General features: G+C 38.7%; 1 protein-coding gene across 1 annotated transcript; it reads right to left on the bottom strand.

Annotated features, from left to right (window-relative positions):
• Nucleotides 1–549: 549 nt before the first annotated feature.
• CCDC180 (coiled-coil domain containing 180) lies at nucleotides 550–27,950 on the bottom strand. The gene is made up of 36 exons (XM_069022928.1): nucleotides 27,856–27,950; nucleotides 26,967–27,049; nucleotides 25,606–25,715; nucleotides 25,387–25,515; nucleotides 25,113–25,223; nucleotides 23,974–24,069; nucleotides 23,573–23,736; nucleotides 23,285–23,404; nucleotides 22,514–22,593; nucleotides 21,750–21,838; nucleotides 21,140–21,259; nucleotides 20,360–20,533; nucleotides 19,264–19,379; nucleotides 17,892–18,018; nucleotides 17,401–17,464; nucleotides 16,535–16,761; nucleotides 15,723–15,940; nucleotides 15,007–15,182; nucleotides 13,666–13,846; nucleotides 12,997–13,143; nucleotides 12,584–12,728; nucleotides 12,256–12,372; nucleotides 11,736–11,834; nucleotides 10,668–10,781; nucleotides 9,764–10,002; nucleotides 8,996–9,039; nucleotides 8,101–8,194; nucleotides 7,015–7,089; nucleotides 6,058–6,124; nucleotides 5,730–5,874; nucleotides 5,227–5,387; nucleotides 4,300–4,437; nucleotides 3,183–3,294; nucleotides 2,836–2,941; nucleotides 2,169–2,307; nucleotides 550–757 (listed from the first exon to the last, which is right to left on the bottom strand). Exons 1-36 carry the CDS (start codon nucleotides 27,948–27,950, stop codon nucleotides 626–628), a joined length of 4,554 nt encoding a protein of 1,517 aa, XP_068879029.1. The 3' UTR covers nucleotides 550–625.
• Nucleotides 27,951–27,976: the final 26 nt, after the last annotated feature.

Raw genomic sequence — 27,976 nt, forward strand, 5'->3', positions numbered from 1 at the left:
AGATAAGGCAAGGCAAGGGAGGAGCAGGCAGGCATGGCAATTAAAGAAAGTGGTAGGCAAGGGTAGGCAACACAAGGGAGAAGTAGGAGAGGAGAGGCAAGGGATGGGAAGGGTAGGCAAGGCAAAGCTTGTTGAACCAAGACAACATAAAATGTATTTTTTTTCAGGTTGGTCATCTCCAATCAGAGGTCTCTGTGCAGAGGTGCTTGGGCATAGGGACCTTGTGCAAGGGCGCTTAGTTAGGATAGTTCTCACCCACACCTTGGAGAGTTTTCAGACCAAACCAGCTCACAGGGGCAAAATTGCAACAAAATCCTGTAAACTCTGCTAATAAATACACATTAAGTGCCCTTGCACAGAGGGTTCATGTGCACAAACACATGCAAATGGTAACAGATGATTCTGTAAGCTGAACCAGGTGGTTACTAAATTGTAAAGATGAGTATAGCAGCAGTCTTAAGACTGCATATGAGGAAACAAGAGTGGTAACGTGGCAAAACAAACAAAAAGGCCAAAAGTAGCTTCTTTCAGTGCAACAGATTAGTAAGATAAAAGAAAAATACCAGTGACATTCATACAAACATGTCAATTTACACCAACAAAGCTCAGCAGAATTTGGCTGATCTCAGAGGTAGAGCAGCTTTATCTTCCGGACGGATTCTTCCCACCAATCGTTCCAGCGCTGAATTGCCCGCAGCTGAGCTGCACTTTCTTCCTTGATCTGGGCAAACATCTGCTCAAGTTTGCATTTGTATTTCTGTATAAGGACAAAATTGGTAGTGATGAAATATAATTTTATTTGCCTAAATCCAGGTCCAGATCCATTGTGTCAGAAGACCACATAGAGGCCACTTATTTCTTGCCTCTGACAATAGAACTGTATGAATAATTAACTATTAGCTGTGTTCCTTTTAAAGACTTCTGAAATTAAATTACCAGTAATATTTAAATTTTGCTAAAATGCAAGGTCTTCATCTCACTTCCATTAGCTCCTAATGGAACTCCCTAAGATTAGGGAGTTGCCCTCTCTCAAGACCCAAGTATGCATCTCGAACACAGGATGCACTTGAGCTCTTGCTGGAGCTTCTTAACTCATGAGTATGAACTGAACTATTACAAAGCTGCTAAAAAGTTATTTCCTCTAGACAGAAACTTGTAGACTACCATAAAAACCTCAAGGCATTTTAATATTGTTCAAGAGTTCATGCTCCAAAACATAAAGTACTGTATTTTTAATGCAACATACATGCAGGAAAATATTCCTGTGGCATGCATCCTGTATCCAATCCTTTTATCCAACCATTTGTATTAAACCATTTGTTTCCAAACAACCACATTCCCTTCAAATCTGTGCTGTAACCAGGTTCTTGGGCACCAGAACTAGATACATAAAACACACATGCAAATCGATAGCTCTGATGGCATTTGCCATTGTTGACAGTGTATTTTACCCTATTCCCCTATTAAAAACAGATACTTTTAAAAAGTTAATTTAGTTCAGTGGGAATATGATTACTTCCAGGTCAGATGCCTAAACACATTTCCAAGTGACTTAACATAAAAATATCCTCCTAACTGCTGAGCACTGCTGTTTTGAAAACAATTGTCTGTGTGATTCAAAGGCTTGGAGTTGTCTGCATTAACAGACTCAATGAAGAAAGAGTGATCATTTTTATGGTGGAAACAGGCATCTGTGATTTTTCTGGATATAAGAGAGGTATGAAGTATTTTCTAGCCCTTCATCTTTTGTGGGGAAATCAGCTTTTGTGATCTAAGGCTGAAATTGTAGGCTTCAGAAAGAAAGGTGAGTGAAAACAAGCAGGACTGGAATGGCACTGGGGCACAGCTGCTTTTGGAACTATGATGCTGCCAAAAAGCAGTGTCCTGTTTCTGACACCATCCACACTTCTCTGCTGAAACAGTTCCCCTCTGTCATGTCTCTGAATGAGAAGACTCCCTGAGAAACCAAGCCTGTCTGCTTCTGACAGCATCACAAAGAAATGGACATGAGAAAGGATTTCTGCACATGGATAATACGGCTCTAAGATCTGAAAGCACTGTGTACATTAAAAACTTACACAAATAACTAAGATTCTATAACCATCTTCTTAAAAAACCAAACCCATAACAGCAGCAGCCCACTCAAGAGTCCTTCCCCACAGACCCACCTTATATGCAGCTTGTCTTGCATCCACCACTGCTAGATGGCCCAGGGTAGTCTTAGCAGTTGAAACTGATGCAGTTCCTCTGCAAAGAGTATAGTCTGGAGCGTCAGGAAGAGTAGTCTCAGGTATTCCTGGCCAACTCCTATAAAAAACCAAACCAACCAACCAACCAACACCTGAGAAAAATGTTAGAAAAGGAAACAGATCACACTAATTCACATTACTTTTACTAAGGGGCCAAAGATCAATGTTATTTTTTTTTCTCCACAAAAGGTTTACCCTAAAAACTTGTTTAGTACAACCACCTTTTCTTTTAAAGCATCAGGATCTCTCCACAGCATAGAATTCATTTCTTCTGAATGACAATACACAGACTATTCATAGATCTGAATGTACTGAACTGATAACTAAGACAGGCAAGGGGCATAGCCAGAGCAATGACGTGGTATTGTTTTACAGTACTGTATGTAATTCACTTTTATTTGGATCCATTGCTATTCTTTCTTTAAAATCATTATTCACTCAAATTACCCCATAACTAGTTCAATGACATTACTAATGATGAGCAGCAGTTTCAACAAGTGCAGCAAAAAACTATGAGGACAGGGCCTGTTATCAGTTTAGAGCAGAGAAATTAGACAGAACAGTGTTCAGTATCTCCAAATACTACCTCCTTCCTCGTTTGAGTAACTGTGGAACTTCAGAGGTTCCTAGAGGAAGTCCAGCTTGTTTAGGATGGATTAAAGTTGACATCTTCTCTCTAGGTATTTCAGTTTCTGGGAGGTAATAGAAGATACGGTCAGCAGAAACAAAACAATGTCAGGAATACAAATGTTTTGGATTAACAGTGCAGCTCGATGCTCTCCACTCTCAAGAAATCGCTTTGTGTGCTTTATTACAGAAATCTTTTAATTTAAAATACTGGAGCATATCAAAGCCTCCTCGTCCTAGGGACAGACTGCTGCAATCTTTGAGAAGGAAGAGGAGGCCTGAACAAGCAATCTCTTCTTTTCTTACCTGCTACTTGTACGTCATCAACAGTGATGGTTTCATCTAGTTCCAAGAGGAGCTTTTCAGTGAGGGCAGCCAGGGCAGAAAAAAAGCTCTGAGCACACTCAGCAGCACAATCCTGTTGGGACATTGGAGACAAGTGAGAGGAATTCCTTTGATAACTGGATCTCCTCTCCTATTAACTTGGCTCCGAAAGACTACACAAATATCCAACCCTGAAATTCTGGAGCAGCTGCAGATAACAGACATAAGGCTCAGAGTTGCACATAAAAGGGTCTCAAAGTGTCTCTGCAGTATTCTTAACACTGCCTGATTATCTAAAGTTCAAAAAAACTGTAGAGTTTTGTGTACAGGTACCTAGTAGTTACATATTTGGGTTAAATGTGATAAAACCAGCTTCTAGGCAAAGAGAAGATCATTTTGGAATTCAGGTACTTTGGGTGGAAGTGCTTAGCCCAGGTGTTATTCTAAAACACAGTATTTGTGTTTCTGTGTCTGTATGCAGAGCTAGGAGTAGAAGGTGACACTGCTTAGGAATTAAAAATATATGTACTCTGCAGGCAGCGTAGAATTTGGAGTCAGTGGCCTGAGAGAAGTAAACAAAGAGCTTTAAAGCTGGGGAACCAACCTTCAATAAACCCAGAGGGTGGAGGGGAAAAAGGATTTTGATTCCTGAATCTCTTCCGTAAATTCAGCTTATTTCAGTTGTTAATCTTGTGTAGAAAGGTGTCAATTACTTGCACTAATGAAATGCACAGAAAAGAAGCCCTTCCAGACATCTGTTGTCTGGAAGTAAGAGAGGTAACCACAGGATGTGACCACCACAGCCAATATTCCTAGCCACCATTATGGTCAGCCAGTAGGTTCTATGAATGATACAAAATATCAGTAAGTTCCCAATGAATCTAAGCACCCATAGTATGTGTGCAGATGTATTTATGTCTGTATTGATCTAATGCTGACAATACACCATTTGAAAGTTTAGCAATATATGAACAGGATTGCTTAAAACTGAAAAAATTTTCAGGTTTCCTTTGGATGGGGAGGAAAAATGCAACCAAAATACACCCTCCTTTCCAAATGCAACTTTTAAGTTCACATTAAGCAAGGGCTTTGCAATTACCTGCAGCATCTTTGTGTTGAGGTGAACACCATCAGTTTGATCTTTTTGCCTTTTTATTTCCTCTTGGCACAAAGCCTCCAGCTGAAGGGAGTTATCTGGGTGTCCCAGGGAGTAATGTAATTTTCTCTGGTGCATAGTCTTTAAGCAAGTACATAAGAAAGAAATGCCTTCAGTAAAGAATGTACTGTGAGTAATAAAAAGGAAGAAGTAAACCACAAACATTTCCTATAAAGGTATTCAGAAAGATGAGAAAAATGGAGCTACATCTTGGCAGTCTGGATATAAGCTTTGCAATGCAACATGCACCAAATTGCCTCTCTGCTGGCCTCTGGTCTCACTCTGGGATTTTTTTTCAACTAATAATCATCTCTTCTACCACGTGGTAAGTAAGGTATTTTTTTGTATCTCTTTAATTACAATTTTAACCTGATTTTTAATACTCAGACAGAATCTCAAGACACTAGCATTTTCTGCATGATCTCCATTAGGATTCTATTCTCAGTTCTGATATTACTTGACAAAATATGCCTCTTTTATGAATGAGAGTAAACAACAGCATTTCATTATCTCTACATCACAGTTCTTACAAAGGAGTGCACCCATACAGTAGGAGCTGTCTGGCCATAGCACAAGGTCAGAGCCCTTACAGAGTTGACAATCCAAGTGTAAGATAACAGGCAGAGCTGAGGAGATTAGAAAGAGGCAGCCCAGTGCTGGAAGCTGGGAGAGAAGGGACTGAGTTCCACAAAATACAAAGCTTCCAGGAGAACTAGGCAGACTAACTGCACACACAGAAACTACCTAGGTGGCCAGCTCAGCAGAGAGTGATGAAGCAAACAGTGAGAATGAGAACAATAAAATTTCATCAATCTGATGCATTTAGCATTGGTTACACTAGAAGCATTCCAGTATGTCCATGATACATACCTTCACATCCTCCCACTCCTTCAGCTGTCTGCTGAAGAGGTGCTGAATATGAGCAGTAAAAGAGCTGAGTTTCTGCTCATGTTCTTTTAAAAGACTTTCCACAACCAGTTGGGAAACAGAAGAGAGCTCCTCCTCAAACCACGTCAGCTGATCCCGAAATTCTTTTTGGAAAAGATAGGGTGTGTATATGACACAAAGAGCCTGGAATTTTCTTTCACAGAGATTCTGTCCCTGACATTCCTATTTCTAGGTGCAATGCTTTGAGAAATATACACTTGCTCAAAGATGTGACTTTGTACAGGTCTTCTAACTTAGTCAAGTACCCTTCTGCTACACTTTTTGTAGCTGATAATACATAAAAAATAATATTGCCTCAATTTCCAGTAAAGTCAACTGCAGTTTTTCAATGACAATGACATAATTCTTGGTCACTGCAATTTTCAGCTGACATACTGAAAAATTACATACACAAGAAAATGGAAGTCTTAACTGAATGAATTTACCTCCAAGACAGAAATTGTAGTAATCATCTGTCTGCCTTTGGTATGCCAATAGTTTCAGTCTGAGCATTTCTGCCCAATGTTCAAATGTCTCTGGCAGATCTTCAGGCATTCTCATCTGAAGATTCTTCTTTCCTCCATAGAACTCCTGCAGAAGGGAAAGATAAACCAGAAAAAAGGTCGCTAACACATTTAAACATGTCACATCTAGGTATATAACAACAGGAGAAGAAAGGAAAATTTTTGGACAGTCTGCCAAACATTGAAAGAATCAAATTATTTCTCTGACCTATGAAAGCAGAAGTGACTGAAGAACATGACATTTCCTTACCTCACCAAGGGAGAGCAAGGTGTTGTTACCCATCCAGAGAATATTCATAACAGTCCCCTTAAAAGTACTGAAAACCAAAAAAAATTTAAAAAATTAAAAATATGATCACTCTGTTAAATTGGCGATATTCACTGTTTTTCAAGTATTTTGCTCAGGCTAATTTTAGTATATTTTTCAGAGCATACACAAAGCAATACTCAAAATGCCTAAAAACCTTCCCCCACATTAACACAAATTCTCTTCAGATGCAGCCAGGACAAGGAGCTATTGTAATTGCTCACTGGAGAGCACTGCCAGATCATTGTCACAGAAAACCAATCTTAGACAAATTCCTGTGCCCAAAGAGCTTACCATGCATTTTAGATAAAGCAAAAATATCTGAACGTGGGTCTAGCTGCTTACTGGAATTATTTTGAAACACAATATGGAATAAAATCCCCAAATGCTTAAACATCTTAGGCATTAATTTGAGAGTTTTGTGTGGCATGTAAAAAATATCTCAGTTCTATAGAGTGTAGCTGCACAGATCAAGAAACAGTATGATAATTTTCTTAGAGAAGGGGAATGGAACCTGTTTGCTCCTTGTTTATTTCTATTAATGGAACACTGAGCACAAGAATGAAGGTGTAAAATGTATTGGTCTTCTTAGATGTGAAAATAATTGAAAGAGAGGCTATTTTACATTCCCCACCCACTTCTTGTAAATGTACTAAATGGGCTCCAGTAAGACCCCACTTCAGACATTAGGCAGAATGAACCAGATGACTTCTATCTTCACTGTTATGCTGCAAAGAAGAACTGTTCTGTAAGCACTTTGACCTATAAATATCAAGGCTGAATACCTCCAGATTCAATGGTGAACTCTATAGGTCACAACAGATGGATACATACATGTGTACATACATACATAGAGGGTTTTTATAGATTAACTTCTTGTTCTGGAAAGATATGACTCACTTAGACTTCGTAGACTTCTTTCCAAATAGCTGGGATCTCTCTTCCATGGAAAGAGATTTTCTGCCTTTCTTTTCACTAGAAAGGAAAAACATTAATTTGAAACTATCCACGAGTGTTTTCCTTCCCTGGCTGATGATTTGAGCTAGTCAGTCATATGACAGACATGAAAGTGAAGAAAAATTCGAAAAAATGTAACTCTAGAACTAGTACTCTATGTGTCCTGGTTCTGGCCAGGACAGGGTTAATTCCTGCAGTAGCCAGGAGCGGGTATGGCCAGGACCTGGAGGTTGTTCTCTACCACCTCTCCTCATTTCAGAGGTGGGTGGAAGAGTCCCTGCTGTTGGGGAATGTGGTGGCAGTGGGGTAAGTCAGGGGTTTCCTCGTGGTGAGCACTCACATGTGAGCCACTTGCCTCTCTTGTACCTTTGCTAAGAACACTGCTGCTGTTATGGTTTGTTTTCTTATCTCATTGCTGTTTCTAGTAAATTGTTCTTATCTCAACCTTTATCTTCACCTTTTGTGCCTCCAATTTGCCTCTCCAGCTGCTGCAGGGAAAGGGGAGTGAGCAAGCAGCGCATGGTTTGGAGTGTTTCAGTACAAGCACAAAATTGGGGAATACCATTCCCAAACCATGACAATATAAATACAGTATTTTGATGGAAGAAGATTCTTGGAATTCTCTTCTAAACTCTCAGTTTTCAAAACTTTTCTGTTGTTTTCACTATTACAGTAGCTCGTTTCATCCGTCTGTGGGCTAAGCTGAAGACAAGCTATTTAGACACACCTGAAAATTAAGCCACATTGATTTAAGGCTTAGTCTATATTGCAACAACTTCAAAATACAAAACAGCAGCAGATGAGATAGAAAAAGAATAGTATTTTTCCAGTCAAAATCTGGGGGAAAAAAACCCACAAAGCTGATCATGTGGACATAAACAGGTAAGAGATTCCAAATGATTAGCAGTAGATGAAAGAAAGAAGGCTAATACAAATAAGCAGTAAGAATCTTCCAGTGAACAGACAAAGCTTTGGTAAATTCCTACACAGGAATATTTTAAGTGGAATTCCTCTTTTTAGAGGTCATACCCTTTTTTTGGCTTTGTTTCATCACAAGATGACTTCTTCCTGATCTGAACTGCAGACTTCTGAGAATGTGCATTGGATACCTTCTTCTTTTTTGCTGGAGGAAGAATTGCTTATAGTTAACAAGGAAAGAAGAAGAATATTGCATAGATGCCAACTAAAGTGCTTTTTAAGTGTGTATATATATTTTATATTCTTATTTCTATAATGTTTCCTTACAATATGTAGGGGATGACTACAGGAACAAACATTTCTGTCAGACAGGTGTGAAGTAACCCAGAAGTGGCAACAGCAATAAAGGTTACGTGCTGGGGCATGAGTCACAGGAATGTCACAGAAAATACATGGTAGATGGGAGGAGATTTAAAGCAAATTGGAGGCAGGTGCATAAGGAGAATGAATGGGCTACATTCATAGCATTGGTGGTCATGGGGACTTGCAAATGTGGAAGAGATTGAGGATAGCTTTGGAAATGGCTGGAGGAGTCAAGGTCTGCAGAAGAGAGATGAGGAAATGGGAACGTGGGGCAGGGAGCATCTGGGGTTACCTCTGTGCTCATCTTGGAGTGGATGATCACACACTGTGAGAAGGATCCCTGATCCCCTATGTGTTTCATGATTTCTGCTCCACTTCTTTTCTCAACCCCATTTCCCTTTTGCTATCACAAGCACAAGTACTTTTATAACATTAGGATCTTATTCTGTGGCTTTCCTTGCTTTAGGAGCCCCAAATCATCTTAGTGTAAGTAAAGATGTCCAGGAAAAGAGCTGGGAAGCACAACTATCCCCGAGTTCCTAGCATAGAAGCCACTGGCCTGGAACATGCTAGAGCTGTGCAGTAAAATGCCAGAAACTACAATTTAGATGAAAAGAAAATATTAGAAGAAATACAGGCACACCTCTCCCCTGATTTAGGTCTTGGGATTTTTTTAATGGGTCAAACCTGAAAAAAAAAAGAAAAAAAAGAGCTAAGGACTACTGAATATCCTGTTATTTTATATTCTATACTAGGCAAGTTCTCTATCCCTATCATGTGCTAAGTGAGTTACATTTCTGAGATCATATTTAACAGATAGGGTTACTTTTACAACTGACTGTGTATATAGAAGTAATTTCATGGGACTAACCGATTGTTTAACTGGAATTTTGGAATTTCTACAAACAAAACTGCATTAAGATAGTATTTGCAAATCAAACATTTGTCATTCTCTTCATTTTACACTTTGTATATTCAGTCACCTAGGTAGCAGGTAATCACCTTCCAACTAAAATAAGGCTCTAGAGGACAAAAATTAAATACCTAAAATTTATCATTGTATACTAGATGTCACTTATTACTCACAAAGGGGTATTTTGGGCTTTGAGAAATCTTGCTTTTAAAAAGAAAGCAGTCTCAGCTAGACTGATTTTTAAAGTTAGACTGAGCGGAAAATATGCAGTAATATTACCTATGAACAATCTATTCAATAGTTCTGGGCATACAAGGTAAGCTACAAACTATGAATTCAGGAGAACCTTTACATGCTTCTGGAATACAAATTTTAAAAATATTGTAGTGAAGCCCCTTATAGTGTTATCATGAGCCTCATGGAGAGAAGTGGATATGTAGCAAAGAAAATATAAAAAACCACAAGGGACAGAGAAATACCTTTAGGCAAAGTACTTACCCAGCTAATTTTCTGATAACAGTTATTGCCAAATCATCAAGTACTGATGTACCCATTCTGCTTGGATTTAACAAAGGGAACTTGTCAGGATCCAGTCCCATCACCATCCTTTTGCTCTCATCTCTGAGACTCTCTTTTTGAATGGCAGGAGCAATGGAATCTTGTAACATCCCATCCCTGTCAAGAGTGGTGAAGTCCTCTTGCAATGTCCCATCTGTGCCAAGAGTGGTGAAGTCCTCCTGAAATGGGAAGAAAAATGAATCCCTGCAGACCACAGCAGGTAGTAGGTGAAAGCATTCCATGTATGAGTGACTACTAAAGCAGATTTTCTAAACAGACAATATCTTGCTTCACAGGCTGAAATAAATTTTTTGTCATTCTAATAGCAATGCTGTTACAGCTATACAGCTCTCAAACACTTCAAAGCAGTTAACAGTAGGTTTCCATAATCATCATAAACAGTATTTAAGGATATAATCTTAAAATGATGATCCACTGAGATTACAAAATAAAGACAGACTTGCCAGAAAAGGGAGGAAAGAAAACACAACCTGTTTGATAAAATCCCTTCAGGACACATTTGGGGTATTTTTAAAAATTATTTAAAGAAACCTTTGAAATATCTATCTCTGAATAAGTGCTACACCTTAAAAACAAACTCTTATGAAGAACTGAGCAACTCATTGCAATACCATGTATCTTTAGCATTTTGTAAACTTGGTGATTTACTCAGCCTCTTAAAAAGGCTGTCCTAATGTTACAGTGTCTTGGACATCTTGGCATAATGCAGATCCTTTTTCCAATTGAAAATGCAAAGCACAGATTCTGAAAGGCAATAAAACATGTCCACATGAAAATTCTCTCAATATTAAATAAAATACAGAGAATGTGAATGTTATCTTACGGTGGCACGTGGGATCATTGCTTTTACTAAGAAGCAGTCAAGATACTGGCTCCTCTTTTTCAGCTCTTTCAACACCTCTCTGGCAAAATCATACAACTCTTCAGAAGTTAAAGCCTGAAAGATATGGTAACACAAATGGTATTTACTGAACTAACTATTCTAACCTTTTCAAACATGCTGACTCTTGCAAACAACATTATTTGCCTCCATTCTGTCACCAGTTTATGTACACATACATGGAAGCAATGAGATTGTGTAAGAGGCTGAGGTTTTGGTTAGACAAACAGGAAAACAGGTACTGACTGTCCAAAAAGGACTGCTGGGGTTTTAAACACAGCTGGGAATTAAGCACCACACAGCTCAACCCTCCTTCTCTCCCTCCTTGCCCTGGTGGAATGGGGAGGAGAATCAAAGGATAATTTGTAAGTTGAGACAAGAACAGTTTAATAATTCAGAGTAAATTACAATACAATGATAATGGTAAATAATAATAATAATAATAGTAGGAATAATAATAATGATAAGAAGAAGTGAAAAAGAAGTGATGCACAATACCATTGCTCACCACCTGCTGACTGATGCCAGACCCCCCTTCCTGAACCCAGACTGGCCCTTCCAGACAACTCCCCCAGTTTATAGACTGGACAGGATCTTCCATGGGGTGGAATATCCCTTTGGGCAGTTTGGGTCACCTGTCTCAGCTGTGCTCCCTCCCAGTCTCCTTTGTGAACCTCCTCAGTGGCAGAGCAGGAGACAAGGGAAAAAAAGTCCTTGACTTAGGATAAACACAACTTAGCAAAAACTGTTACCAACACCATTCTCACTGTGAATCCAACACACAACACTGGAACAGCTACTGAGAAGAAATTAACTCTATCCCAGCTGAATCCAGGACAAGGACGTTTCTGAGCAAAAATTCTGTGTTCCTGCCCAGCCCCAAATATAAGGAAATGTAAGTCTTCCTCAAAAATACTAGTTTATAAAAACATGCACAGTGAGGCAAATGAATAACAATAACAACTAATAACAAGTCAAATTAAATACCATTTCATGCTGATTAGAACTTACTTCTTTTTCTGCAGTAGAATGAACAAATGCATCTCTCTTCCTCTGGAGCTTTTCCAGGTGAGACTTTAATGTGACTGACTGCAAATTGGAATTCGCTACCTAAAGCAGAAGGAAATACTGGAGAAGTAAAGTCCCCATTCACAGGAGTTTCAGAGGCTCCACTTTCAAACCATTAGAACCACTGATAAAAGCTGGTTAAAAATGCTTGGTACTCAAGAGGAGAAGCTAAAACAGTAATTCACAAAAGCAATGCTTCATGTCACTTGCTGCACCACACAAAAACACTGGTGGATTCAGATGTACATACTTGGTGTGCTGCAAGGCCACAGTATTCCAGCACAGCTGCAGCAGTATTAAAAATAAACTTTACAGCTGACAGTGACAGAAAAGAGGTTTTAAACTAATGTAAAAAAATCACTTAGTATTTGTCCACTCTGAATTCAGCCAAAATCTCCTCAATGGTACGAAAGAAAAATTATTATAATGAATTTAAGCAAAGTTCTGATGTTTCTGTTTGTACCTCTAATTTGATTTGCTGTCGTAGCTGTCTCAAAGATTGATGGACCTTCTCCATAAAGGCTTGACTCAGAGAGAGAGAAGCAAACTTTTTTCCATACTTCTTGATAAGTTCAGTAGCCTTCAAGAATGTCAGAAACAAGAGACAGGACTAGACAATTTTCCACTTTTTAAAACTTAAATGATAGAACTTGCCATTTCTACTAATTTTTTCCATCATGCAATTGCCAAACAGAACAGTCTTACAGTTCTATTCTGAAAGCAGGCTGAGTGCAAATCACATCAAATATGTCAACAGAAAACATCATTTGAAATAATGGAATTCTGCCTACCTGCTCCAAGCAGCTCGATTCTATTTGCTTCACATCTGTCTTGACTGAACTTTCAAAGGAGTCAATTTGCTTACTTTCTTTCTGAAGACACTTGGTGAAAACATTTACCTCCTCAGAAGAAAAGTCACCTGCCTCTGAAAATAATCTGAAAGCAAACATAAAAGCAACTGGCTGTGAGTCATTTTTTCTCCAAGATGATTTTAGCTAAACAGCCCTGAAACATATGTATCAACACAAATGTGATGAAAACAGTATCGTAATTGTGGTTTAACAAGATAAATTTCTTTTTTTAAATAGGAAGCTAGATGAATAACAAAATAAACTTTACTTTTACTGTTCTGCCTAGGCAACAAACACTGATTCCCAGAAATAGGTCACCATTTATAAACAACACTTCCACGAAATCTATATACCTGCAACTTTTGAGAAAACCCACATTCAAATTCCTTAATTTTCCTAAAGCTTCCTCCAAGTGGTGCTGGTAACTTCTCACAGTGACCCTGATTGATTCCAGATGGTTGTGGAGTTCTGATTGCAGAATGTTGCTGGAAGAAGCTGACCTAACAGCAAACAATAAAAGACAGGGAAAGCATGTCTGAAGAGGAACACACATGATGATTCGGCAACTGCTGGCTGTAAAGACATGAAAAAATGTGAGGACTCAGAAGTGATTTATGACTCTCAAAGCAACACCCTGAGCTGGGACGGTTTGGATAAACCCACAGAAGGCACCAGCAACAGCTGATACTACTGAGCACTCTTCTTCAAAACCAATGAGTCAGCTGATACTACTGTGCACGTTCAGTAAACTGGATAAAACCTAAACAGATGAAACATCTTTTCTACTTAAAAACTGCCAGCGCTTTGAAAGGAGATGACATTTCCATGTGTTCAATCTTGATTTTAATTTCTTCAGGGAAAGAGAATGAAATTCTTTCCATGTTTTCAAGTTTTACGAAGTAGTCTTCATTGAAGAGCAATGACATATAAACCAGGTTTAGAATGCAGACCATAAACATCTCAGGCAGCAATCAGGAGTATTTAACTACGGAGGTTGACAGCATCAGCAGTGGCACACTTACTGCTCAGTCACAGGAGCGTGGAGGAAGTCATGCTCCAAGTTCTGGACTCGGGAATGGAAGTTTGTGTTGAGGTTATTTAGCTGGTCTGAGAATCTGAGAAATTCAGCCTTCTCCTTTTTCAAGCCTTCTCCCAGCACTGCACAGTGGCCCTCAAGATGCTCTTTGTGAAGCACCAGCTTTGCTGAGAAGAGAAGAAGTTTACACCAGGGACGTTATTCCCTGTTTTACTGTGAACTATCACAATGCCCAGTCAACCTGTGATCAGCAGCAGCAGCAAAATAAACAAAGCCAGACCTCACAGTAGCTAAAACATACAAATTAAATACATACAACTTGGTTTCTTTGACTTTTCTTCTGTGTAAGACATATATCCTTAACAGCTCCTAACCCATTCAAACCACAAATGTCTCTTGTTTGCTCTAAGCATTCTTTTTCCTCTATTTCCTTTATTATTGCTGGCATCTATATTATCTCTCTGTTCTCAGTTTTGTAATAAAACTAAAGGTTATATTTTTTAAAAGAAAATACACTTTTCCTGGTTTTGTGAGGGAAACAAAAAAATCAGTTTTGGTCTCCCTTCTGGAATGATAGCTGGATAAATCAAGAGCCAGCCAATCACCTCAAGAAAGCTGCCAAAAGAAGCACCTGTCCCCTTTGCAGAAAAAGGGAAATTGAAAAATTATTTGCCTGTTCCCCAAAATAATTTTTTAGCTTATGTGTTAGAGACCAACAAACCTGTCTAAAATATTTTTTTCTCACCATGAAAACCTGACACTGCCCATGCCAAAAGAGTTTTGATTGGAGGATGCTCTGTAGCTGCTCAGTGGTATTTCACAGAGTTAAATCCTTCCTCTCATGTTTTCAGAAGCCTGGCCCTGCCATTTTGGCTCTCCCAGCTTGCTAATTTCTTTTTCTGCAACACTTTTAAAATATTTTTCGTACACCTCAAACTCTTGTTAAATAATGTCAAGGTGAATGAGAATTTGCAGACATTGACAACAGAATGTTCAACATCTTCAGCTGAACATGATTAACATTAACAGTTGTTAATCAAGGCACTGCTGTCTATTTTTCCAAAAGTAACACAGCACAAACCAGGAAGAGCTATAGAAAATAAATAATAAATAAATAAAAATAATAAATTAAAAATTAAAATAAATAAAATAAAAAAGAAATTTAAAAAATATATGAGTAACATAATATACTGGGAATTTCTGGACAGTCAGCTGCTTTCTATTGTCCTCTACTACTGAGTTAACTAATGCTGAAACAGATTTTGGCCCACTTAGGACCATCTCTAAAGGAAGACATGACGCTCAGAATACCAAAAAAAGTCAATACCAGCTCGAGCATTGTAGATATTTGTCTGTATCTCCTCCTGCTTTTGTTGATGCATCTGAAGATGCAGCAGAAGTATTGAATTCAGCTCCTCTTTCTTGGCAGCTACAAAGACATAGGAGTTGGACAAGGATTCTGCAAACCATTTCTCCAAGTGTTCAAAAAAGCAGAGGCGAACCCTATGATTGAAAAAGAAATATTACAGTGAAGAATAGTAAATAATAAATAAGAATTTATTAAATATATTGTTTCTAAGAATTTAACTTCTGGCTATAGGAAGGTATGGTTTCAGTAGCATTTGCACAATACTGGTAGAATTTTTGAGCTAGCTGCATACTACTGAGTACCAGGCATTTTACTTTCATGGCTCTGCAGGGAATTTGGGCAAATTACTTGTCTTTCTGTAATATATTTTCTCACTAAGTAATTTTTCATAAAATATGAATGTTCTGTAAAGGTAAATGTTTTTGTGGTACTTTGACAGCCCATGGATACAAAGCAATATAAACATTTTCTTCTATTTGTATCAATTAAAAAAGTGGAATAACACACTAATTTTACGATCATAATTTTATAATTAAATCTCCAACTATATAAATATCTAATTATATAACAGTAACTAGATAACTTTTGCCTCTATAGTCTAATGTTTCTTCTAAACAGCTGAAATTTGTCTATTAAATAAGAGAAAGAAAGAACAGAAATTGTTTGCTACTCACCTTTTCTTCAGCTTGACAAACATAGTTTCTGTGAGAAGCACATATTTCAGGTACATAGGAAGTGATTCTTCTTCTTCATATTTTGTAAAATTGCTCTCTGTGCTGTCAGTTTTTCCTGCCTCTTCAACTCCAAGAACAGTGTAAGTGTTTCCTCTAGCAGTGGAAAAAGACTCCATGGCAATTTCAGCCCTTTCTGCCTTGCTGCTCTTGGCCACTGACTGGGAAAGAGTTGGAAATCATCACGTTACCTTTAAAGGTATCAGCACAGAATCAGCAGTGCACGAGCTACTGTAAGAATCCTAGGGAGATTAATATACATAATATATAATAATATTATATAATACATAATAATAATGTTCTCATTCTCAATTTGGACATTTACACAGTGCTGGCAATATTTATACATTTATATATGCTAGCTAGACATAGGCAGAGTCGACAATGTTTTAAAAGGTTTTTGTTATGGTAATAAATTTGTGGAAACTGAAAACTTAAAACTTAGGTACAAACACAGCTTCAATCATTCAACATGGGCTGAGAACACTGTGATGAAAGACAGATTTAAAAAAAAAATCTATGCTAAGGGTTTCTACAAGGTTAAAAGTAGATCAAAAAGAATGGTTGTGAACTGTTTTATACACACTGTTTTCCCATAAAAGGATCTAGAGCCCTTTGTAAGGATCTAGTGTGCTTTGTAAGCAAGACTAAGCAAAAAAGGACTTTCTACTCATTCTCAGCAAAAAGACTTCCTATTCCTCCTTATTTTGGACAAGACTGCCTTCACCTTCAAACTTATTCTCTTGCTCACTTACCTGCATAATGCTTACTGCTTGCTCTGCATGCTCATTTTCTTTACTTTTATGAGGAATACTCACCCCATCTTCTTCCTCTGTTCCTTCAATTTCCTGTGCCAAGATGATGTGATTCTCAGTTGGGTTTGTTTCTCCAGCTGGTTTTTGACAGCTGTCCCTATCTTCTGGCACCAGTTGAGAGAGATTGTCCTGCTCTGCTCTGGGCTGGGATGACCTTGCTTCGAGCCCTGGGGGCAATTTTGGATGCCACAATATCAGGAAGATCTAAAGCTATTAGAGAATGTCCACAGGAGGGACACAGAGATAGTGAAGGGTCTGGAGGAGAAGCCATACAAGGGAGGGCATTTGGTCTGCTCAGCTGGAGGAGAGGAGACTGAGGTCACACCTTACTGGGGGCTGCAGCTCCTCTAAAGGGGCAGCAGAGGGGCAGCTTTGATCTCTGCTCTCTGTGACCAGGGACAGGACCCAAGGGAATGGCTGGAGCTGAGCCAGGGGAGGATTAGACTGGATATTAGGAAAAGATTCTCCTCCCAGAGGGTGCTGGGGCACTGCCCAGGCTCCCCAGGGAATGGGCACAGCCCCAAGGCTGCCAGAGCTCAAGAAGGGTTTGGACAACACTCCCAGGCACAGGGTGGGATTGTTGGGGTGTCCTGTGCAGGGCCAAGAGTTGGACTTTCATGATCCCTATGGGACCCTTCCAACTCAGGATACTCTAGGATTTTCCTCTCCTTCCCAATGCTCTCAGCTCTCTGCTCCACCATATGTTCAGCTCCTGAAGCCTCAACTAGGTTATTTACAGTTAAAGCAGAGTTCTACTGGTTACAAGGCAAAGAAATGAAGATTGAAAAACAACCAAGCAAAAATACCTGTTTGGACTGTTGAGGTATTATTTTGATCTTGAACTGTGGAGTCTATCTGGCCTTGCAAGTTCTAAAAGCAAAACAACAACAAACACCTGCCACACCATTTTAAAATATGGATTTGCTTTCTTATAAGAAGTCCATATCCCTTCTCAAAATGTATCTATTTCACTAAGATAGAATAGTCTTGAATAGATCACTTACTACCTCAAGAACCTGTAACACTCAAACTGATTACTGTAAGTCTGTTACCTTGTAGTTTTCTGTTCAAAAGGCAAAGGAATTTGCTAAAATGCCATTTGTAACAAGGACAGAGTGAAAAGTGTGGGATTGAGAAATATTTTTGTCTCCCTCTGCTATCTCCACCAAAAGCACTTTATTCAATGGCTGAAACAATACTTTATATAATCTGAATTTTAAAGGTAATGTAAATTTTCTCTAACACAAAAAATTAATACACCACTAAGGTTTTAAACAAGGAGAAATTTTCTTTTTACCTGTTTGAAGATTTCCTTCACACTAAAATGCTGGCTGATGGATATACTGTAAGAAATCAATTCCCACAAAATAGCTTTTGGGTAAGCCATTACTTCATCCATTAAAATTTGCTTGAGTGTCTCATTCCTGTCAAATTTAAGGTCACTGTTTAGAAGACTCAAGTATGTATAGAAATAAAATTAAGTATGACTACAGTGCCTTTAAATCTAAATCTAACTTTCTGATCAATCTCATAAAACCTTTAGGCTAAACATTGCCATTGATCTGTTTATACTGAATACAATCACATCCTGGCTTGTTAGAGATTAGATCATTACAAATAAATAAATGCACAAAAGTTAAGAAATATTTACAATAAAGCCTTTTACATCCTTCCTTTTGGACGGGGAACCATTCAAACACTCTGCTTACATAGGAGAGGTCAATTTACTGTCTTCCATGTTAGTTCTGCACTGTGCTCAGCTGTGACTGAGCCTTTCTGGTTTATTTTCCTTTTACTTGAAAATAAAAACTAACAGTTCAAGCTGAGTCTTGATTCAAGAAAAATCAATGTTCACACTTGTTTTCATTTACATTTACATGTGCTGCGTCTCCTAAACAAAGATAATTCTGGGGAATTAATGTATGTGTTCAGATAGGTTACATTCTGTCTCTGCAACCTGGCATTGTATTTTCACTCAGTCTGTTACCTCTGGCTTTTTTTGAATTGTTTGAATGAGTATTAAGAGTACCAAAGGCACAGCTCTAACCACAATCCCACTGTGTGCATCTGCTCCTCAGGTCCATATTGCTCTTCTAATGTGCCTCTGATCTAACAGACAGAAAAAACCTCCTGGGTATGAGAACAGAGCTGCTTCCTCTCAGGCTTCACACCTGCTGCTAAGGTCTTCAGCAAGGAGAGTGGTATTGTACTAATTTTTATATGGTTTTTAAAGTTACAAATGCCTAATCATGAGAAGGGCAACAGAGAGCTTACCAAAATAAACACTTTGGCTATCTCAAAGATCTTAGCCCTTGCAGCTTTGAATGAGATCAAATCTGAGTGCAGAGGTGATGGTGCAGACCAGCCTCTGATTCCTGTGATTCAACTACTACTTTTACCTTCTGAATAAGGCATGGATGTAATGGTATGCACAGGAATCCTGATGTGGAATGGTTTTTGAATGATAGCAGTCTTCCTTTGTCCTATTCCTAAACTGTGGGTATTATTTGCCTTAACCTCATTCAGTAAGTACATTATTTTACATTCTCACATGAAGTAAAAAACAGTCTTTGTCCACACCTTCACAGGACAGCATAAACAAGGCCCAAGTAGTACAACCAATGTTAAAATATGCTTTACTTTTTAAGTTTACAACACAAAATTCATACCTAGTTCTAATTTCATTTAAAGAAAAAAGGGCATTCTCCAAATATTCCTCCAGCTCTTCTTCACAGCTTGCCATTTTCATTTTTTCCAGAATTATATCCAGATCATCTTTCATCATCTAAAGCCACATAAAAAAGCCAGTAAAAATGGTTTAGTATCTACTAAAACCTCCATAAATATTTAGGATTCAAATAATTTAATTATGTACATATATGTTACACCAAGAAGGGAAGCTACCTTGGCAAAACTCATCACCTAGGAAGATCTTCCTAGATAATGAACATCTCTGACATTGCCACCCCTAGTTGGTTGTGGTAACTATGAGAACTTCACATCCAACCAGACTCTACACCTGCACAAGATCTCATAATAGCAACTTGCAGCCACTTTATACAGGAAGTAACAGTGATCTTTATCACTGTTGCCATATCAAGAATAAGACAGGACTGTCCATTCAGTGTGAATCAAGCAGTTAGCAAAAATGCACCTGACAGAATGAAACTGAAAAGTAGAAATTCCAATATAAAAGTCACAGATTACATTTTTAATTTTATAGCAGCTATATTTGGTGCCATGATGATTTTATGCCTTTTCTTTTATGCCCCTGTTATACCTTTTTACAACTTCTGTATTCTTAGTGCTTTTTGCCTACATTCTTGGACTTGTTTGTTCAGCTAGGAGACTAAACATTTTAGAAGCTTCGTAGCCAGGGATCAGTGTGCCCCAGACCCCAAGTCCTCTCCAGAACACATTCTGTAAACCAAGATAGAACCATCCAGGGGAAGGTTCCTTGGGGAGGGGGGCTCACTTGAGCCTCTCATTGGGGAATCTTTGATAGATCTGCTAATTAGTAACACCTATAATGTTAGACCAGATCTTTTGTGGGAGTGCATTGTGGTGTGCATGGAGGTGCTTTTGACCGGGACATGTGCACCTAAGGATCCTTAAAATAAATACCAAGGTAAAATCCCTTTTCCCTTCTAACCATGTTTGACTCCTGGATTTTAAGACCAGGAAAGGCATCATATTCCAGAGGGTTCTTTGCTTTAAGAAGTCCTTTCTTTACATTATACCACATCCTTGCTTTTATGTTTATACCTGTATTATGTCATCCTGTTCCCATCTGTATTCATCTACTTTCTTCTGAAGCACATCTTCCTGCTGGGACAGTTGGAGTTGATGGACATCCCAGAGACTCATGGCCTCCTCAACATAGCTGTACAAGCCTTGACAATGCTGCTTGTGCTGTTTAGCCATCTCCTTAAAATCACTCTAAAGAAAAAACATTCAAGTGAACAAGTTATTTTTAAACTGCTGGAAGGTGAAATGAATGAGGAAGAGGATATGTAACATGATAAAAGGCTGCCTGGAATTACACGACCAGTATTCAACACAGTGTCTTCTATCTGGAGAGTAAAAAAAGAAATCCAAGTAAACTGGGTAAGAATGGATTTTTATTCTACAAGTGAGAGTTATCAAAACTTCTGTTTATTGTGGCACTGTAAAGCACAGAATCACATTCTGCAATCTATCACTTTAGGTACAACTTCCCAGTCATTCTTATGCATAGAATCACAAAAGATCAGATTGGAAGAAATTTGGGATTGGGCCATGTGTTATTCATCTCTATCACATATATTTCAGCTATAAATGATAATAAAAATACAATATATTTATATTAGGAATAATAAACACAGTAGTTATGAACTCTTCTGTGTGAATTACACCAAACTTTGTTTCTTTGTAGTGTTTAGTCACACTATGGATGTCTTTCCAGTGTGACATCAGTAGCCCACAATGCAGAAGGCATTGCATGTGGAAGCACAGGAAAAACACACTAATCCCAGGGAGTGATAGAAGTAAATGCAATAAACATACACCCATGTGCTCCAGTTCTTCTTCAAACCTGTGTTTTAGTTTCTTAGTCATCTGAAGCATGTCGCAATACACAATTTCAACATCTTCTCCTAGGCCAATGTTCATATCCAACAGGCTCCTCTAAATGAAAAGAACAGTGAATTATTGACATGCATGTAACAAACACTGCATGGCTTTCACAGAGCATGGCTAAACTTAGTGTTTCTTCTCTTGTGATGGACAGACAAAGATTCAGCCTCCTAGACCCCACATTCTGTTAGTAAACAATACAATTCCATTGGATACTAAGGGAGAAATTAAGGCAGAGAGGTAGAATTTCTTTCCCAAGACACAACAGATTTAGCACAAAGGCTGAGGGTCCTTGCATCCTCCATATAAATGTAAGACAGCACTCCCTTCATTACCAGCATTTGGTACAGCTTTTACACAGTTCAAGTACAAATACAGAACACTACTGTGAAACCAAATGGATGGTTACTTTTTTAACAGAATAAGAGAAAGGTTAAAAAGTAATTTCACTTGTTATCTCAATGTTTGGTGGATCCTCAGACACATTTTACTGTAATGACAATTGTACCATGGCTATCACACCCAAAGATGTGACACTCACCTTGCAGATCTGCACTTTTTCCTCACATTTGCCCTGCACCAGCTCATACTGGACACGCATTTTCTCCACGCATTCCACATTACAGGTGTCTGAATGACATGGAACAGACCACAGATTCCCATATTTCACAGTGCAGTGTGAAATGGAAACATGACAGAGGCCCTGTGCTGAATCTCAGCACAGGGAACAGATCCCAGCAGTGTCTGCACACCTGTGGGACACCACCATCCAATCAAATAAGAAGTTTTAATACAAAGCTGTTTATCATTATGCTTAAAAGCAGCAAGTCATTTACAATTGCTACCAACTTCTTTGCTACCATACAGGCTGCAAACATCACAACAGGATGTGATCTGCAGCAAGAGAAGGCAGACACACACAGGGAAGGCACACTACAGGATAAAGAGAAAGGAAGTATCTCCAGAGCTTCCCATCTTCTTCTCCAAGAGTTAAAATGGAGTATTTTTGTGTGACTGAGAACTGATCCATGTCAAAATTAACCTTCTATTTCCCCCAGGTTAATTCTAAGCAAGCCAGTTCCTGCTGGATCTCACCATGCACAAGTGTCTGTACTGGCCAAAGGAAAGTGATGTCATAGGCAGCTTCTTTGGGTCCTACTGCAACCTCAAAGCAACTGAGGGGGTATGAGGGAACACACAGAACAAAGAATAGAGCAAACATGCACTTTCAAAGCAACTTCCTGCCTCATTGTTACCTGGAAAGAAGAAAGTATTGCTTGAATTCCAGACTGTTTCCCAACTTACCTATACTTTTGTTTAAATTCTCCAGAGTTCTGTACCACTCATTTATCTCCGATTTTGTATGTGTTGGAGGCAACAAGGTGCTATCAAAGTAGGAAAAAAAGAGTCAGGTATTTTAAAATACAAATCAGTCAGTACTTAAAGTATAAAATTATGCATGAGTAGCCATACTACTGTGCTTTATTTTATTTACAGCCGTCTCGGCAACGAAAATTAACCAAAGAGACTACTGTTGTTTGAGGCCAACTGTTTACTGCCCAACAAGCAACTAACTGTAATCTACCTCGTTCCTACATCCATTTTAAAAATCTCCCTGCAAATATTGTAATGCATTGCACCCAAAAATGCTTCTTGTTTGCAGGGTGGATATTCAAATACAGCAGTGTTAGATTTCTATCCAGACTCCTCTCTTAATTTATTAGACAAATGAAATCCCAGGGAGAAACAATGCTTCGACAAAAGCACCAACTTCTAGTCCTCCACCCATCTTTGTCTGCCCATTTCTACCATGTTTCAAATGTCAGTAAGAATTACTTTTGCATTCCTGCATTTTTAGCCCTCAATCACCACCTATTTAGTGTAGCTGGTGCACTGAAAATCAATAATGCATTTTTTCCATTAAAAAGAGCTGTGCAAAAATAGGTTTAGACCCTGACTTAGTGCTGAATTTAACAACCACACGTTGACAGGAAGCAAAGTGCAGTTTGTAGCCAAGTCCCTCATTAACTCCAGAAAGAATTGCTTTCCTTTATGCTCTACCCTCTTTTGCCATACCCAATGTGCTGCAAAACCCTCAGTCTCTGTTCACTAAGTACAATCTGCTCCTTTATCATATTTTCCATTTCCATTTCCACAGTTGGGGGATTCTGTATTTCTTCACTTGCCATAAATTCTCTGCAGGATGGAAACAGAATATGTATAATGGACACATGATATATGTGATATCATACATGATATGTATAAGGACAAAATGATAAAGTATTACTGTTTATAGAAACCACAAGTGAACACTAGTCACTTTGTGTTATTCATTCTCCAAAATAAGACTGCAAAATTTCTGACCTGAAACTCTGAACTACACGGTTTTTTCGGATGAGCTTCCAGTCCTTGACTCTCTCTTGCCATTTCAGTTGATGCAATTTTTCTTTCTTGAGCTCTGATTTCATTAGATTAAAGAGCAGCTTGGAAGTTGCCCTCTCATTACGCAACAGTGCTCTGTTTATAGTCTGTGTATTAAAAAATAAAACCAGGAGTAGAAGCAGCATACAACGTGCAAAAAAAAAATTGTGCCTTCTATGGAAAATGAGGGAGAAAAGAACACAAATGATAAAGAATACCCTGCAAAGTAGAAATCTCTTCCATATTTCAGTGATTGGTAGGTAGAAAAAACAAATTTCAGTGGGGAAAAACAGACATTCTAGGAATATTCAGTCTGCTATCTTGCCCCAGGTAAAAACATTTACCATGGCCTTATCGTTAATGAGCTTGTGAACATCAGCTGCCAAGAAGAAGGAAATCTCCTCCAGCTGCACAGTATACTTGGTCAGTACATCTGCTATCTGTGCAATAAAAGAATAAAGAAAAGCAACAATAACAAAAAGTGTAACTCAAACATCAGTTTCCCAAGTTAAAAAACGACATGAACAAGACAATTTTTCCATTAAAATGAATTCAATTGGCTGATACACAGATTGAGAAGTAAATTTTAAAATATTAATCTTAGTTACCTTAAAGACTGATTTTTCTCAGTAATTCATAAAAATAGTAACTAAAACATTCCTCTTTGTTACTACTCAACTGATTTCTCTTTGATATCTGTGATATTGAGTGCTCTGCAGACAGGCTGCAATATGAATTTAAAAACAAACCAACTTCCTTTTAAGTATCTGAAGGGAATCCACCAGTGCCTGTTTTAAGTGAACACAAAATTAAAGCAAATGTGGTCATCTCTGACATTTTTTGTAGCTAATCCAACAGAAAGGTTACTGGTGATACTTGGGGACCTACTCATCATGCCTGCATTACAAAGAGAGGAGAAACTGGCACGGGTAGAACAAACAGCTTTTGTTTGCCTACAAGGACAGTGCAGCAAGCTCTTCCATGGTCTATCCATTGTTTTTATCCAAACATTTCCTATGATGTCCAATGACTTTTATAGGTTAGGCTGAAGACTACAAAACTGCAAGACATCTGCTTCTGACACCCAGCCAACACAAACTAAAATTGAGCTAGGTCATGCCTGTGCTCCTTCTCAGCTGCAGAATAGGTACGTCCCCCAAAAACTAACAGACCAGATGAAAGTTTGACCTATACAACCCTCCAGGAAAATAAAAGCAGCTCACATATTCCTTGCACCTTTAGTATAGATAATTGTGAAAGAAAGAAACACCTTAAAACTAGGGAAAAAGTATCTTCTCCTGATTATGTGGGCATAAAATGAGTGAATAGTTATTGGTGAAAAGAAAGCAATCACCACACAGCAGAACTACTGGCAGACCTCTGACTCCTGTGGAACCAAGCTACTCTTTGCTCTGCAGCCAGCATTATCAGCAAATAATAATCTTATGCTTAAATAAGAGTTATTAAGACTTCAGCAGCTCACTTTAACGGCTCGACTCCTTTCCATCTCCTTTAGGGATTCGTCCACTGCCCTAACCCACTTCTTTCTGTTTGAGGATTCCTGGTGGATCATATTCCACAGTTCTTCCAAACCCTGCAACAAAAATCCTACTCTAAATCTCTGAAAAGTGAATATTATAAAAAAAATTTTAAAAAGGAAAAAAACAACAACTTAGGACTCCAGTGAGACATAAGAAGGTGTTATACAGAGCAGGTACAAGTAACTGAAGCTGAGCCAATGCTCTGAGCTGCCTTACTTCAAAAGAGAAACCTTCCAGAGCCATGTCAGACGCAATCTTTTCAAACAGAAGTTTACTCTTTTTATCTGACTCCATCACTTTTCGCTGAAGGAACTCCTGAAGCTTCAAAACAGAGGCTTCCATCTCCTAAAACGGGAGGTCAGTGTGATCATTTAATTATTGGGCCCTGACTTTAGAAGAGCACTCTAGACTCTGGATTAAAAAATCCTGCCTTACGCTGCCAATGCAGTCCAGCTCCTGCTGCATTTCGGCCACTGCTCCATCGTGCCGCTTTTGCCGCCGTTCTGCCAGGTACCTCCATGTATGGCTGCCTGCTTCCTCAGGAACTGCCAAGAAAGAAACGAGGATTCTGTAGCCTGGAACTGTTGCTGCAGAACATGGGATGCATGAATAATAAATCCCTAAATCTACACTATGACTGCTGCAGTTTTTGTGCAACAGTGTGCAACATCTTTCCATTGGAAGTGCAATCTTAGCAAATGGAGGTTAAAAATACCGGAGTGTGTTTTAAAATTTCCTTTATTAACTTCTGATTTTCAGAAGGATAGTAGCATGGAACTATCAACTAAGCTCAGGCATAGCATGGAACTATCAATTAAGCTCAGGCATGATGTAAAAAAATTGCATCATTTCAGGAATGAGATCTGCTTACATCAGAACTGGAATTTGTTATCTAAACATAACCTGTGATTGACAATTTCACAACTGTTTCTTTTTTTCTATTGGAAGACTCTTCATCTTCAAAATCACCTACAAATCATCAAAAATGTGTCAGGTCATTTCTGAGCTTCATTTTTGTCTGCAAGAGAAAGAGTGCCATGTGGTTGTAACCACACTGTGTATCCTACTCCCCTCTACATGTGTTCATTTTGTGATGAACTCTTAATGATGGGTTGTTTTCAGTGCACACCTGACCCCCCAGGATACAATCTGGGCGATAAAATGAGAAGAGGCAAACCCTGCAAGTGTTTCTTTATCTTTACAATGACTCAGCCGGGGAAGCAGCAGCACCACCCATCCTGAGAGGGTCATCTCTGCTAATGGGCTATAATGAACTGAATATGCACCAGCAGAACAGGCAGCTGCAACAACTATCAGGGACTCCAAAAATATTCTGTAACTCATGGGATTACATCATTCCATTGTGAAACTCCCTGCCCTGGGGATGTACCACCTGACCCCTACCTTATATCGTCTAGGCAGTCTGGGGACTTGGGACACCACTGGACATCCAGAGGAGGACCTGAACTTCCACAAGACCACTGCTTTTGACAGGACTGCAACCACTGCTTAATCGGACTGTGTCACCACCCTGACCAGCAGGGTGCCAGGCTGTCCTCTGACTTTGTGGTTTTAAACCAGGTTTTCTGTATCATTGCATTTATTGTAATCTTTCTATTAAATTGTAACTGCAATCTGAAATCCCTCACGAGGTATTTGTGTGGGGTTGATTTCTCCCACTGGTTTACTTTCAAACCAGCACAACTTTATACCTGGTTCAGCTGAAACCCTTACACGTACCACGTCTCCTACAAATGCAAATTAAAATGGATGGCATTAAGGGAAACCAGTTTTACCAATGACATCAGGTAGGCCTCTGACTTTCTCAGCTGAACTTGAATCTACATTTCCCCATGCCTTTGGAAGAGTTGTAGGTGGTCTGAAACAGAAAGAGAATAAAGCTTTGATTTGTACTAATGCACCAGAAGAGGGACTAACAGTATAGCTCACTTTAATTGGCAAAATGGAACATTAAAGTGAATGTAAGTATCATTCTAACTTCAAAGAATATAATTCAAAGAATCAACGTTGCTTCTTCTGAGACTAATTGAAGCCTGAGTAGATCCCAACTTCTAATCTGTTATGATGGCATTAAAGCAATACATGCTAGATCTAGTACATGTAAACTACAAAGACGTGTAATAGCTCTAAAAGGTAAAAAATCTATGAATGCTGAAGCAGACACTAGCAAAAAATGTGGAAATAGCCTTTATCTGCCCAATGCTTTTCCCAACAGCTTGGGCACTGCGTTTCTCCTTGGGGTCAGTGAGAATCCATGCACCATTATTCAGCAGCCAGCTTAGGGTGAAAAAGGATGGATGCACTAACTTTGTTTTTGTTCACTACATAATCTTACTGCATCATCATGTAAACCATTTACTTTAAAATATAGCCTAAAAAATATGTGTCAGACGGGGTGTATACCTAGATTGCTATGAGCAAAGACAACTTCTTTTTAAAAGGAAAGCCAAACAATATGCCTGCCATTGCAAATACTCACCTGTTAGCCTGCACTTCAACAGGCAGCAGTTCATTATACTAAATTTACATTTGGCAAGGAGACAGTTACAAGCTGTTAGTGCCATGACCAAGAATTCAGGACTTTCTAATTACCAGCGAAAATGTGTCCATTTCATACCTTTACTCATGAACATATAATTGGGGTTTTATGCTTCTGTTCTCTACCTGATTGACTGTGGCTTTTTTGTGAAGTCACTGATTGGTGTTTTTCCAACACACTTCTGCTGATTACACGGTAATGGCATGGCATCAGCAGACATTTCCCAATGCCTATTTAAAGTGAGCC

The sequence above is a fragment of the Aphelocoma coerulescens genome, chromosome 8 (assembly GCF_041296385.1).
Source record: "Aphelocoma coerulescens isolate FSJ_1873_10779 chromosome 8, UR_Acoe_1.0, whole genome shotgun sequence".
Lineage (NCBI taxonomy): Eukaryota > Metazoa > Chordata > Aves > Passeriformes > Corvidae > Aphelocoma > Aphelocoma coerulescens.